This window comes from Solanum lycopersicum, chromosome 1 (assembly GCF_036512215.1).
Source record: "Solanum lycopersicum chromosome 1, SLM_r2.1".
NCBI classification, from domain to species: domain Eukaryota; kingdom Viridiplantae; phylum Streptophyta; class Magnoliopsida; order Solanales; family Solanaceae; genus Solanum; species Solanum lycopersicum.
Window position 1 is genome coordinate 58,159,674 of NC_090800.1, and position 14,384 is coordinate 58,174,057.

The 14,384-nt window shown below is 28.4% G+C and overlaps 1 protein-coding gene across 1 annotated transcript; it reads right to left on the reverse strand.

Moving 5' to 3' along the window:
• Positions 1 to 2,279: 2,279 nt before the first annotated feature.
• Positions 2,280 to 9,958, reverse strand: LOC138348504 (uncharacterized). The gene has a single exon (XM_069297914.1). The coding sequence runs from the start codon at positions 9,625 to 9,627 to the stop codon at positions 8,473 to 8,475; it is 1,155 nt and encodes a 384-aa protein (XP_069154015.1). The 5' UTR covers positions 9,628 to 9,958; the 3' UTR covers positions 2,280 to 8,472.
• Positions 9,959 to 14,384: the final 4,426 nt, after the last annotated feature.

Genomic DNA, 14,384 nt, shown 5'->3' on the forward strand with positions numbered 1-14,384 from the left:
ATTGAATAATTATTATGAAATTCATTCAAAATTTATACTTCAATTAATAACGAACCTTATTCCTACAACGAAAAAGGGCCTAAAATACCCTTAAAGTATTAAAAATGTTACACAATTACCCTTCATCCACCTATTGGCTCCAAAATGCCCTTGTCATCCACTTTTGTGTTCACAATTGACCACTTTTTTAATTGTTTTAAAATTTGACTCTTTAAATATTTTTTAAAATACTTGGCGTTCAACTATTGATTATAATTTTAATTTATTAATATAATTTATAAATCAACCCACTATCCACTCATTACTCACTAAACCTCACCCAATTAATAATCCAATTACAATATCAAAATCGCCATAAACACTACTAAAACACGATGAAATTATAGATTCCTAAAATTGACATCCAAAATTATTCGAGTTTGAATCGAAGCCCCAATTAAATTTAGGTTGAGCCGCTTATTTAGGAGGACACTTTCTTTAAAAATTGAATTAGAAATTTATGATTAAAGGTAAAGAAGTAATACATCCGGAATTAATTCATGCACTTTTTTAAAATATAATTTTATAAATATTTATGATTTGTTTTAAAATCTTTAATATATTATTTTGAAAAAGAGTTACCTATGAAGTACCATCACATAATTGAGCCGTAAGAATAATTAAGATGAACATAGTTAAACTTTTAAGTTTACCGGTGATTTTTATTTAGCCACTTGAATGTATGATAATTTACTTCTGTATATATTTTCGCCTCAAATTTTTAAAAACACTCAATTGGCAGTAGCTTGCATTAATAATTTGACGGGTTTATTAATTTACAGGTTTTTAATTAGTAATGGGTGGGTAGTGGATTGATTTATAAATTATACTAATAAGTTAAATTATAACAAATAATTGAGCGCCATGTATTTTAAAAAAATATTTAAATAGTTTAAATATAAAGCTGTTAAATAAGTGGTCAATTTTGAACCAAAAGGTGGATGTATTTTTTACTCAATAGGTGGATAGGAAGACTATTTTGGAGCCAATAGGTGGATGGAGGATAATTTTGTATCATTATCAATACTTTGAGGGTATTTTAGGCCCTTTTCCGTTCCTAAAAATAGCTATACTTCATAAGCCAAATCTACGAAAACATATTACTCTTAACTGCATTATCATCCACATCTTCTTAAACCAACTCTTCAAAATATAAATGTGTAACAAAAGTAACATTCAATAAAAAAGTTAATTGCATTTGATATCATAAAAGAAAAATGAGTGAAAGTATATTATTGTATGTATGTGTGTCTTGTTTATTAATTGTATGCCCTCTTTATTAATTATTTTATGTGAAATTATTTTATTATGGTTGAAGGCGAAGGACCACCATCCTCTTCGGTGAAAGGATGAAGAAGAAGAAACTTATGATAAAGAAATGGAGAAATTCTGAAGAATTTTATGGCAATGGACCATGTATGCCACCTTTTAGTACTTTTGGCACATAAATAATTGGTATGATAATTCTTTCATCAATTTAATACTTTGCATGACATGTAATATTTCCTTTTTTTACTTCATAATTTATCCTTTTCTGTTCATTTTTATGATAAGTTAAAATAATCTTTTTTTAAGTGATTTATTAGATTATTAGACGAATATACATACTAAACTCAACTACCATTTAAATTGGGTTGGCATTTCTTATATTTATATTGTTTTTCTATTCTTTTAAAGATTCAATAGGTGCTTCATTTTGAACGAATAAATTAGTATAATTATGACGATGATGAGTAAAATCAATATGACTATTGACAGAGAAGATGAAAGAGCTGAGATAATTTGAAAATGAAATGTCGTCATACCTTAGGTAATTATTTATATAAATTTTTAATTTTTTAATTTTTTTAAAAAAAATACATTTTCCTCATTCTTCATCCTTCGTTGATATAAATTATAATAGTTATGCTAAATAGTTATTAAATTTTAATTATAAAAACAATATGCTACATGAACTCCCTAATTTTGACGAGATTTTGTTTCACATAGTAATTAAAATTATATTTGTTAAATTTAAATGATGAAAGAACAATGAATTCATTTAAAACTAAGTAACATCATAAAAATACATAAAAGAAAATTATTAATAATTTTTCATTAAAGATCGTAGAATATAAATATTGTTTGTACTAAAACCATTTCAAAAAAGAAATCATATTAATCTTTTATCATTATCTTCTTTAAATGAGTTATTTTTTAATAAAATTTTAAGTTAAATAACCGTGCATCGCGTGTGCACATATACTATTTTGACTAAAAAAATAAAATCATGACAACTAAAAATGGACATAGAAATTATTTTTTAAAACAAATCATAAAATGATTGAAAAATCTAGGCTATAAATTAAGACAGGAAAAAATTAATCCTATCAACAAAAAGAAGAGAAAGTCAGCCGCCTGAACCATTTTCTTTCTATAAAACCTAGGAGCATAGCGCTATAAAATCCGCCGCAACACTATCATTTTGATCTCCTTGTACAACGCTCAATAGTTTATTTTCTTAGCTACTGAAAACCCAAAATCGACAATTACCATCACTAGACAATCATCGAGTTTGAGGTCTGATAGTTCCGATCTGAACAAAAATAATTTTATTCAGTAAGGTTTTCCGTTGAAGATTCCGATCTAAAAAAATAATTTTATTCAGTAAGATTTTTTTTTTGAAGATTTCGATTTGAGCCTCTAAAGGACTTGATATTGGTGTTGCACTGTCCAAAATCGGGAACTTTCTTACATTTAAGGTTCATTTCTTTTATAAAAAGATTATCTAAATCTCAATTATTATTATTACTTTTATTGAATAGTTTGTTCTCACTTTTTTTCTTTTCTAAAAGGTGAATCAACGAAAAATACTTGTGTTGTATTAAAGATTCAAAATTATCATTTTCTTCGATTTTTGTTTAAGTACCTAGATCCTTCTTCTTCTTCTTCTTTTTTTTAATTTTTGTTTCAGTACCTTTTTATTGCATTCATTTATGTAAACAGGTCAAATTTATTTACTTTAGTTTACTTGACATCATATACTGTAATTTATTTTATTATATATATATATATATATATATATTTATATATTTAACGATGATTGATATTTTGATGATGTGAATGGTAGAAAGACAAATTTGGAATTGAAATTTTACTATGAATGGTTTCTTCGCTGATTGTGCATGGCATGTCCATTTTATAATACTGATTAGCATTGAATTTGAGTACTAATTTTTAAATGGAAATTAATGAGTTCATGAATCCACTTTAATTGTACCTTTAAGAGGTTAACAAGAGAGAAGAGAAATATTTCCCTTGAACAATAAAATAAAATTCTTTTATTTAGATAAAAAAAAATTGACTTGGTCCCAAAGTTACTAACCCTAACTTTGCATTTACTGTAATATTAAAATATACATTTAAAATAAGTTGGTTTGTTGAACCGAGGAAAATTCGTTGTTTCTTTGTGTATATCTTGGCTGGTAGCTTTGTAACTTCGTAGATTATTCTTCTCCATTCTAGGTCTATCTTATACCCAACCTCTTCGTAGAAGGTAAGTCTATTTGTTGTTACTTGTTCTTCTACGCGTTAATTTCCTTGTTTCCTTGGTCTTTCGCTCAATTAATATGCAATGCTTCTAAAAAGATTTTGATTTATATTTATCAAGTATGTGTTTAGATCTGTCCATCCATCTTCTGTTGTTCCTCTTGCTAAATATGTTCTTTCTGCCCCCTTTGTAATGTGATAATTATCTATATATGTTCTGTTTTTTTTTTCAGCAATCCTAGCGTGCTTGCATTTTTTCTAAAGGTTTAGTTTTCTCTAAATAATTCATCACTAATTTCAACATTTACATTATTATTATATAGATCAATGCTAATATCATATTGTCTTTGAAAAAAAGAAAATATATTACTTAAATTCTAGCAAGTCTATAAAATATAGATTCTTTGAAAAGTGATAGTTTCTACTTTAAAAAGTTATTTTCTCTAAGAAGTTTTCAAGTTAATTAAGCAAAAAATGATATAATAACTAATTAGATAACCTTTTAAAATATTTATAATTGCTTTAAATTATATAATAAAAAAGTAATGGAAGAAAAAAAATCATGTGAAGGAATGAATTAACTTACGGTTATTTATTAGCTGAAAGTCCAATCATTATTAAATATTTGTTCTGATTTAATTCTTTGATTTGATTATGTTTGCTAACTACATCAAAGAAAGGAATCCAAAGGAAATCCGAGAGATCTTTAATATTAAGAATAACTTAATCCCTTAGGAAGGGAAGAGTTCAGAAAGGGATAATACCAGAGGATTTTAGTGAAGCCAACATTTTCATATTTTGGGTAATCATATGTAAACAAATAATTTTGGCCCATCATATAAAAAACATTAGCTTCACTCAAATTCTTAGGTGTTCTCTTTTCAAAACCTCTTTGTCTTCCTTAGGCTTAAAGTCATTCTCAATTTTTAATGTTTAGTGGATCTCCTGTAGAGTCTTCTCTTAAATCATATCTGTCGTAGATTGACAAGTGAGATCAAGGAGACTCTTAAATGCTTGGCTTCACATAGTAAATTTCCATAAGTTATTTTTATTTACATGAGCTATATTTTTATCTTATGTTACATTGTTATTACATAATATAAAGAGCCCACCACACATACAAACACAAACCCGCACACACAAAATTGACTTGGTCCCAAAGTTACTAACTCTAACTTTGAATTTATTGTAATTTAAAAATACATTATAATAAGTTTGTTTAGTTGAATTGAGAAAAAATATTCTTTCTTTGTTCATATCCGGGCTGGTAGCTTTGTAACTTCGTAGATTGTCCTCTTTCAATTCTAGAGTATCTTCTCTCCAAGATCTTCATAGAAGGTAAGTCGATTTTTTGTACTTGTTCTTCTACATGTTAATTTCCTTGTTTCCTTGGTCTTGGGCTGACTTGATATACAATGTCTCTAAAAAAAATTTGATTTATATATATCAAGTTCATGTTTGGGTACGTCCATCCGTTTTTTGTGGTTCCTATTGCTAAATATGTTCTTTCTGCCTCTTGTATTATGATGTGTGTGTGTGTGTGTGTGTGTCTGTGTGTCTGTGTGTGTGTGTGTGTGCGCGCGCGCGCGCGCGTGCACTAACCCTAACACGCACAAACAAAATTGACTTGGTCCTAAAGTCACTAACCCTAACTTGAATTTATTGTAATATAAACTATATATTTATAATAAGTGACTTCGTTTAACTAAGGAAGATTTGTTGTTTCATTGTGTATACCAGGGTGGCTCTTATGACACTTTTGCCGATCTCGATTTGGATTCTCGAACTCTAAGAGCCGATTTCTGGAATTTGTTCACATCCGATTCGAGGGCATCTGTCCGCTTTCTATCCTTTGCAAGCGTGCTACAGACTCGATGGACAAAGTCAAGGAACTGCTTTGCCTTGTCATTGACTTTGATCACATCATCCTGAACTTTTGATCCTCTGTCGTCCAACTTTCTTGGGGCGAAGGATATTCATGATATTCGGAAAGATTTATGTTAATTCGCTCTGCGAGCAGAGCAGTATACCGAAAAAGAGGAGCGACTACCTTACTTAAGCAATTCTTCTTATTGTTCTTCTTTCTTAGTTGAAATTCCTATATTGGTTTTTTCTTTCTTTTATGAATGTTATAACTCCTAATTCTTTGGTAGCGGACCTCGTCTCCTCTGTACCCGAAACAGATGCGATGCGTTACCCAACACCTAGCCCTGTCTCCCCTAAAGCTTAAACCATGGCAGTAAGCAGTAAGTTGGCCTAGTCTCTCGCCCAGCCTTCGCCTTCTTCAGTGGCCAAGTTGAAGCGATAGATGGAAAAGAATTTGGTCGATGGCCGGGGTAATTTCCTTCCCACTCATAGGCATATTGATCTGGATCCCTAGGAACATGTCTTAGAGAAATAGATGGCTCTGCTCCACTGTGTGATGGAAAACTATATGCGCTCAAAGTCCTTAGGGGGATGAGCAGGACAGTCCTCTCATTTTCGGGCCCTTTTTTCAATAAGGGGAGACTATTCTTGAAAAGAATAGACATGTTCAACTAGATATTTGAATTATTCAATAAGAAAGGGGCTATTTACCCGAGCAATATAGAATAATTATTACACCCCGCCACAGGCCAGTGAGCATGACTTCCCATATGCCTGATAGGCCAGTAGCTTCGTAACTTCGTATATATTCCTTTTCCATTCTAGTTCTATCTTTCTTCAAGCTCTTTGTGGAAGGTAAGTCAATTTGTTGTTACTTGTTCTTCTACGTGTTAATTTCCTTATTTCTTTGGTCTTCCACAGATTTGGTATCATCTTGTCTTTGAAAAAAAGGAAATATATTAGTTAAATTCTAGCAAGTTTATAAAATATGGATGATTATTTTAAAAGTGATAGTTTGTACTTCAGTAGGTTATTTTCTCTAAGAAGTTTTCAATCTAATAATGCAAAAAAATGATATAATATCTAACTAGATAATAAATTTTAAAGTATTTATAATTGGTCTAAATTATATAATAATGAAGTAATGGAAGAAAAAAATTCACGTGAAGGAATGAATTAACTTACGGTAATTTCTTAGGTGAAAGTCTAAGCATTATAAAATATTTTTTCTTATATAATTCTTTGATTTGATTATGTTTGCAACTACATGAGCATAAAGAGCCTACTTGATATAACTTTTCAAACAGTGGCATATAAGATCATAGAAAAGAATCCAAATGAATCCGCGTGATCTTTAACATTAAGAATAACTTAACTCCTAAGGAAAGAAAAGTTTAGAAAGAGAAAATACATGAGGATTTGAGTGAAACTAACATTTTCATATTCTGGGTAATCATATATAAACAAATAATTTTAGCCCATCATATGAAAAACATTAGCTTCATTCAAATGCTTAGGAATTCTCCTTTCTAACCTCCTTTTCTTCCTTAGTCTAGAAGTCATTCTCGATTTTGAATGTTTAGTGGATCTCCTCTAGAGTCTTCTTTTAAATCATAGTTGCCACAGTTTGACAAGTTAGATCAATCAGACTCTTAAATGCTTGGCTTCACCTCGTAAATTTCCATAAATTATTTTGATTTAATCAAGTGATATTTTTATTTTACATTACATCATTATTACATAATATAAAGCACGCACACACACATATAAATACAAACCCGAACACACAAAATTGACTTGGTCCCAAAGTCACTAACTCTACCCTAACTTGCATTTATTGTAATATAAAAATATACATTTATAATAAGGGGCTTTGTTGAACTGAGGAAGATTTGTTGTTTCTTATTGTATACCCAGGCTGGTATCTTTGTAAATTCGCAGATTTTCCTCTTCCATTCTAGTTCTATATTTCTCCAAAATCTTCGTGGAAGGTAAGTTAATTTGTTGCTACGCTTTCGTCTACATGTTAATTTTCTTATTTCCTTGATCTTCCGCTTATTTGACATACAATATATTTTTTCTATTTTTTATACTTTGTTCTATTTTAGAAACGAAGAGTGAGACTTGTACTTATTTCTATATTTCACATTTTATGTATTTAGTGGTTTGTACACAGGACAATCAAATTTTGGGGTATTATTTAGAATGAGTATGTTTTTTGACCTTATCATGTTCTAGTTTTATATTTTTCATATTTCTTTCATTTTCGTTGGGTTGAGGTTGACTAGTCTTGATGGAAATAGGCAAATCTCATCACGTGCATTTTTGGATCGTGATAGATTTGGAATTACCTATAATAATGTGTTAATATAGAAAAATACACAACATGTGCCTTCCATATTTTCCCAATCCGTCTTTACCGTGATTGTTTCATGACTGAACTACTAAATAGTTTCTTGTTTAAATGTTTGTATAGTGTAGTCTTGTATGAGTCATGGACTACAAGGAGTAACAAACACTTGCGAAATGATTTCATATATATTTTACAATGAAATGTTATAAGAGATCTAAGAAAATTAAGTAATCTAATATAATATAATCGATTAAAATATACCAATAATATTGTAAATTATGTTGCAATTACTTCTTCAGAGTTTCACTTGTCAAATATTTTATTGAGTATAAATAATTTTCAATTTTGGGGTGGAAGCGTAAAGAGAGAGTATTCAGAAAGATGAGAGATGTAAGGATGAAGGTGTGTTTTATTTATGAGGAAAGCTCCTCTATTTATACACATAAATTACACCGTCATACTATTTACTTTACATAATCGGCCGACAAACTTTTTACATGATTGGCCGACAAACTATTTACTTTACGGCTTTTGTACATTTGGCTTTTTTCAGCCGACGCAAGACGACAAAAATAAAATGACTCTTACTTTATACATATGGCTGATATTCAGCCGACACAACAATACATATAATACTTTATACATATGGCTGTTATTCAGCCAACAATAATAACTTTTTTTTATCTTTATTCTAAATCAACTGCAGGTATCACATTGTCTTCTTCGTTGTATTTGGAGCATTTGTGGTCTGGATATTTGTTGCTGATAAGTTTGCAATACCTTACTAATAATTCTTCTGAAATAAATCCTTTCTTCAAAGCTCTCGTAGATGGTTGTTCTTCTGGTTGTAACAATGACAAAATCCATCTTTGAACTTCGTCCATATCTGATTTTCTTAATTCTTTGGAGTTTGCATATATTATTACCTGATCTCTTGCATAATAGCTCCAAATAGCATTGCCATTTAAATAATTGTTTGCTAGCTCTTGTATAATCGTAGCTATACCAATTATTCTTTTATTTGCATAAAAATTAGGTATTTCTACTTTTGGTATCTCATTTTGTTTTTCTATCTCTTCTGGAATAATCATATCTTTTGTTAATCCTATCTTTACCACCTGTATTGGTGATTTTATCTCTTCGTATAATATCTCTGCTGGTGCTGTATAACATTTTATATAGAATAAATTTCCTTTGGTAATTCTTTTATATGTTAGAAATGCTCTATGTAATTCTGGTATTCCTACTATCTCTTCTCCGGTATATGTGTATACTGTATTTAGTAGTCTGTAGTTATAACATGTTTTTACTAGGTTGGAGTTGGTCTTAGGTTGTGCAATAAGTTTTTTATATCCTTGTAGTTTCTGGGTTATATAATCTTCTTCGGGATTTTTTGTTTGTGTAGATCTTGGGTTTAGGTTTAGGTATGTTTGGATTTTGTATATGTTTTCAATGTAAGATTGGGTAATATAGTTATATCTTTTTTTGTTGTTTTGTAGGCTTACTGCATAGGTTGATATTTGTGGTTCTGCTGGTATCTGCATTTGTGGTTTTTGGGTAAATGGTTTTGCAAATAACTGGTTTAAGTTTGTGTTTTTTGATTTTTCACTAGTTCTTTTACTTGTACCTGCAGCTGTATCTGAACAAACATTGTTATGGGTTTTCCGGAGTTTCCCATCATCTCCTTCTATCTCTGGCTGTTTTCCATCTGCCGTACGACGTAGCTCCGCATGTTTTTGGTCATGCTGCTGACCGTTAGATTTCAGCTCCTGTACTTCTATTTCTATCTTTTCTACTTTTGGGCATAGATTTGTCATCATTGCCAGTAGATCTTTCATCATATCTTTTTCTTGAGAGGTAGTCTGCAATTAAATTTTCGTCAGTTTTTATAATTTCAATTGTAAATGTAAAATTCAATATATTTAATATCAATCTTCTTATTTCCTTTGTTGTAACTGAATCATCTATCTTTTTGGTTATCCACCATTTTACTTGTGTATTATCTGTTCTTACAATAAATTTATTGAAAACTATGTATGGTTCGAATGCTAGTAAACATTTATATAATGCAAATAATTCTTTCCTATTTATTTCCCATTTTGTTTGTGCCTCAGTATATGATCCTGAGCAATACCTGCAATGGTGTTCTACCTTTTCTTTATTATATTTATATTTTAGTACTCCTCCATAACTATGGTCAATTGAATCTGTTTCAATTATATATGTGAATGTTCTACTTTCATCAGGAAAATATAATTTTGGTAATTTTTTGCATATTTTTAAATATTTTTTATGTGTTCTTTATCTTTGTTGTCAAAATGATATTCAATATCTTTTTTGAGTTTTTTGTATAATGATTTTAAACGTTCTGCTAATTTTGGTATATATTCCCTTACTTGATTTACTAATCCTAAGAATGATTGTAATTTCTTTTTTGTATCTATATTTTCATCCATAGTAATTATTTTTTGTACTATGTAAGTTTGCATTTTTATTCCATTTTTATCTATTTGTATTCCTAGAAATTCTATCTGTGGTTTCATAATTTCTGCTTTACTTTTACTTAAACTTATACCTGAGTGTTTAATTATGTGTATAAATCTTTCTAATAATCTTATATGTTCATCTTGTGTTTTAGAATATAATAATATATCATCTATATATATAACACAATTTTCTAGCTGGTTAAAACAGTTATCCATAAAATGTTGACATCTACCTGGTGCATTTTTATATCCAAATGGTAATACATTCCATTCAAAAAATCCTTGTGGTACTGTAAATGCTGTTAATTGTTTTGATTCTTCTTCTAGTTTTAGATGGTAAAATCCTGGTTTACAGTCAAATTTGCTAAAATAGTTGTATCCTTGTATTTGTCTTATTTTAAGTATTTTATTAGGTATTGGATAGTTACATGTTTTAGTTTTAGCATTTAAATTTCTGTAGTCAATAACCATTCTACTTTTACCTCTTTTTTGTTCACTATGTTTTATTACTATAAATGTTGGGCTTGTATGTTTACTATTACTTTCTTGTATATAATTTTTTTCTAGTAATTCATTTATATGTACTTTAAATTCTTGTAAATCATCAAAGTTATATTTTAACGGTTTTTGTGTTATTATACTATTTTCATCTATTAGTTCAATTTTTACTTTTGTTTTATGCTTTTCCCATCCTTGTAATGGGTCTTCATTATATAGTTGTTCTAGCTGTTCATTGATTATTTTAACTTTGTCCATTGCAAATATAATGATTTCTAGTGGTGATATTTGTTTTTCACTTATATTTTCCATTTCCTGGTTTATTTTTTTCACTACCTCTAATCCATTCTATAGATTTTCGTTGTTTATTTTTTACTCTTTTTGCTCCTATTTTATAGCCACATGGCGTAGTAAGCCACCAGTGTGTTTTTGTTATTATGTGTGGGTAAAATTTATCTAAAAATGGCATTCCTAATAGCATATCTTTTGTGGTAAATTCAAAATTATACATTTCTTCTATTGTTAGTATCTTATCCCATATTTGTATTTTTATATTTTTTGCTTTATATTTAATCATATTTCCTTCATTGTTAAATCTTGTTACTACCATAGGTGTTTTTAATTTTTCCCATTTATCTTCTGGTAAGCAATTATATTTACATGTATTCGCTTCTGCTCCTGTATCTATTATAAGTGTATAATATCTTTTGTGATATCCTTCTACAATAATTTTTGCAAGTATAAATATTTTCATTAATCATTTTTGGTTCTTTTTATAATTATTTTCTTATTTTGACAAGTTATTGTTAATTGTTCATTTTCTATGCTGTATGGTTTAACCTTTTCTAACCATTTTATTCCTAATGTGATATTATGATTTCCTTCATATATCTTAAATTGTATTTTCAATGGAATTCCTCCTATAATTATTTCTTTTTCTGTTGTCTCTTCATTTGTATTTATTATTTCACTAGGTAATCCAGGGCATATGTGTCCTGTTTTCATAATTTCTTCTTCTAATACTAGTTCTCTTGTTATATGATTTTCTTCTTGTCCTGTGTTTATCAAGATTTTATATTTTCTTTGGTCTATTATTCCTGTTATAAAATAATGATATATTGTTATTTCTCCTAAATCTTGTGATATTTCATATTTTCTTTTAGATGAACTTATTCTTGATGAGGAAGCTCTTGTTAATATATTTGGTACGCTTGAGGTGCTTAATCTTTCTTTTACTATCTCCAATTCTTCTTCTGTATCCATTTCTTTATAACTATAGTCATTATTATCTATTACCATAATTATTCTTTCAAAAGGATTTTCTATTTTTATTTTATCAATTTAATTTCTTGCCGTTATTTTATGTTTTGTTGTTAATATATATAGATTTTTACATCTTGCTGTGAATACCTTACTTCCTGGTGCTAACTCTATTCCTGACATTTTCCAATATAATACTAATGATTTATATATATTTGTATCTGTTAATGCTACTGTATAATTAGCACTTATTATAAATTTAAATTTTTGGTATATTAAATTTTCTTTAACTGCACTTATTACACTTTTTTCTATAGGATGTTTTATTCTATCATCTGCTAAATATATTTCAATAGGTGTATCTATTCCTTCTCTGAAACAAGCTTTTATTAGTATTTCCGTTCCTCCTAAATGTACATATTTTATAGCTTCTTTATTTTTTATGTTTTGTATTTCTTTATTTATTATTCGTTTGTTTATTATAGGTATATATGCTTTTCCGCTTGTATATTTTCCGTCTATGATGTGTTCTTTTTGACTAATTACATAGTATTCTTCTTTCTGTCTTTTAAACCAGTTTTTTAGTATAGGTATGTCAAGTATTTTTTCAACACTTAAATCTAATTCTTTTCCTTTTATTTGTTCAAAAAGTGTATTATCAAATATAATTTTTTGGTGTGATGATTCTTCATCTTCATAATTCTCTTTAGATATTATTTCGTTTTCAGACATTATATTTCTTCTTCTTCTATTTCATTATCTTCTTCTCCATTTTCAGTTTCTATATCTGATACTTAATATATACTATCGTTTTCACTTAATTCATAGTCTATGTATTCTATTTGCATATATTCGTCACCATCTATAACTATTTCTGCAATCTGTTTTCTTTTTGGATTTTTAGGTAATTTACAGTCTTTAGCTATGTGTCCTATCTTTCCGCAATTGTAACATATACATTGGGATATTTTTCTTTTAGGTCTATATGGTCTTTTTATTTTATAGTTTTTTACATAATACCTTCGTCTTGGTTGTTTATATTTATACTTAGTTTTATTTTTTCTATAATTTTTATATCTTCTGGATTTTTGTTTTTAATTTGTACATCCAAACTGTGGTGCCATTTTATTTTTACAACATGATAAATTTTTATTTAGTACTTTTTCCATTTTTAATTTTTCTTTTTGGTTCTCACATAATTGTGTAAACCATTGAGATAGAAATTTTATTCTAGCTCCTAAAGTATCTACCATTCCTTCATTATTCCAATCCTTTATTACTTTTGTGCTAAATGGTTCTGGTAATTTTGTAAAATATTGTTTTCTTATTTCTTTTGCTTCGTCTAAATTGTATTTAGATATGTAATAGTATTCTTTGAATGCACAAGTATATTCTTCTATATAACACATTTTACATATAGCTAATTTTGTCATAAGTTGTCTATTTATTATTTTTTCCCTATTTTGTTCTCTTATATCCGTGGTCATACCTCCAAATTCATTTCTTATTGCTGATTCATATTTGTCTAGTATATCTATATTTGTTGCTGATGGAGATCCATCCATTTTCTTATCATTCCTAAGTACTTCTAAACTTTCTGGGGGTAGATTTTCTATCCATAATTTTGCTGTTCCTACGAATGTTCTTTCTATGTATCTCGGTGTTTTTGTTGTTTCTATTTTGTTATCTATTAACTGTTTAGATATATTTCCTGTCCATAGTAATATTGCTTTATTTATGTCTGTGACACAATCTAAGTCTAAGAAATTATATTGTTCACTTATTGGTTTCGGTATCCAATTTTTATTTAATCTACTGTTCCATATTGCATTATTTCTGTCTGATTGTTGATAACTTTCTGTATAATAAGTTGGTGGTGTCCACCTAGGACTACTTCTAGGACTATTTCTGGGACTATTATCTGGGGTTTTTACTCTTGACGTACTAGGTCTATTCATATCTCCTGTGTTTATTTCCAATTTATTTATTTTATTTGTCTGTTCTAAGATTTCTGTATATGTTTCACTTATGTCACTTATTTATGATTTTTGGTCATTTTCATTTTCATCTATTTCATTTAATTCATTTACCTCAATATCTTCATTTAATTTTTGTTCCATTTCTTTTATTTCATTAGTTAATTCAAGCTCTTTATCTTTTTCCTTTTGTTTTTGCTTATTTTCATATAATAATTTTAAGCTAGCTAATTCTTTTTCTAATTCACTTATTCTTGTATTTTTTATTTCTTCTAATTGTTGTACTTCTTGTTTTGCTTGTATTTTTATTTTTTTCAATTTCTTTTGATTTGTCTATTTCTTCATTTTCTTTTGTTATTCTTATCATAGCTGTTAAAC

Excerpts from the sequence above, each read along its gene's own strand:
- LOC138348504 (XM_069297914.1), bottom strand. The coding sequence starts at position 9,627 with ATGATGAAAGATCTACTGGCAATGATGACAAATCTATGCCCAAAAGTA.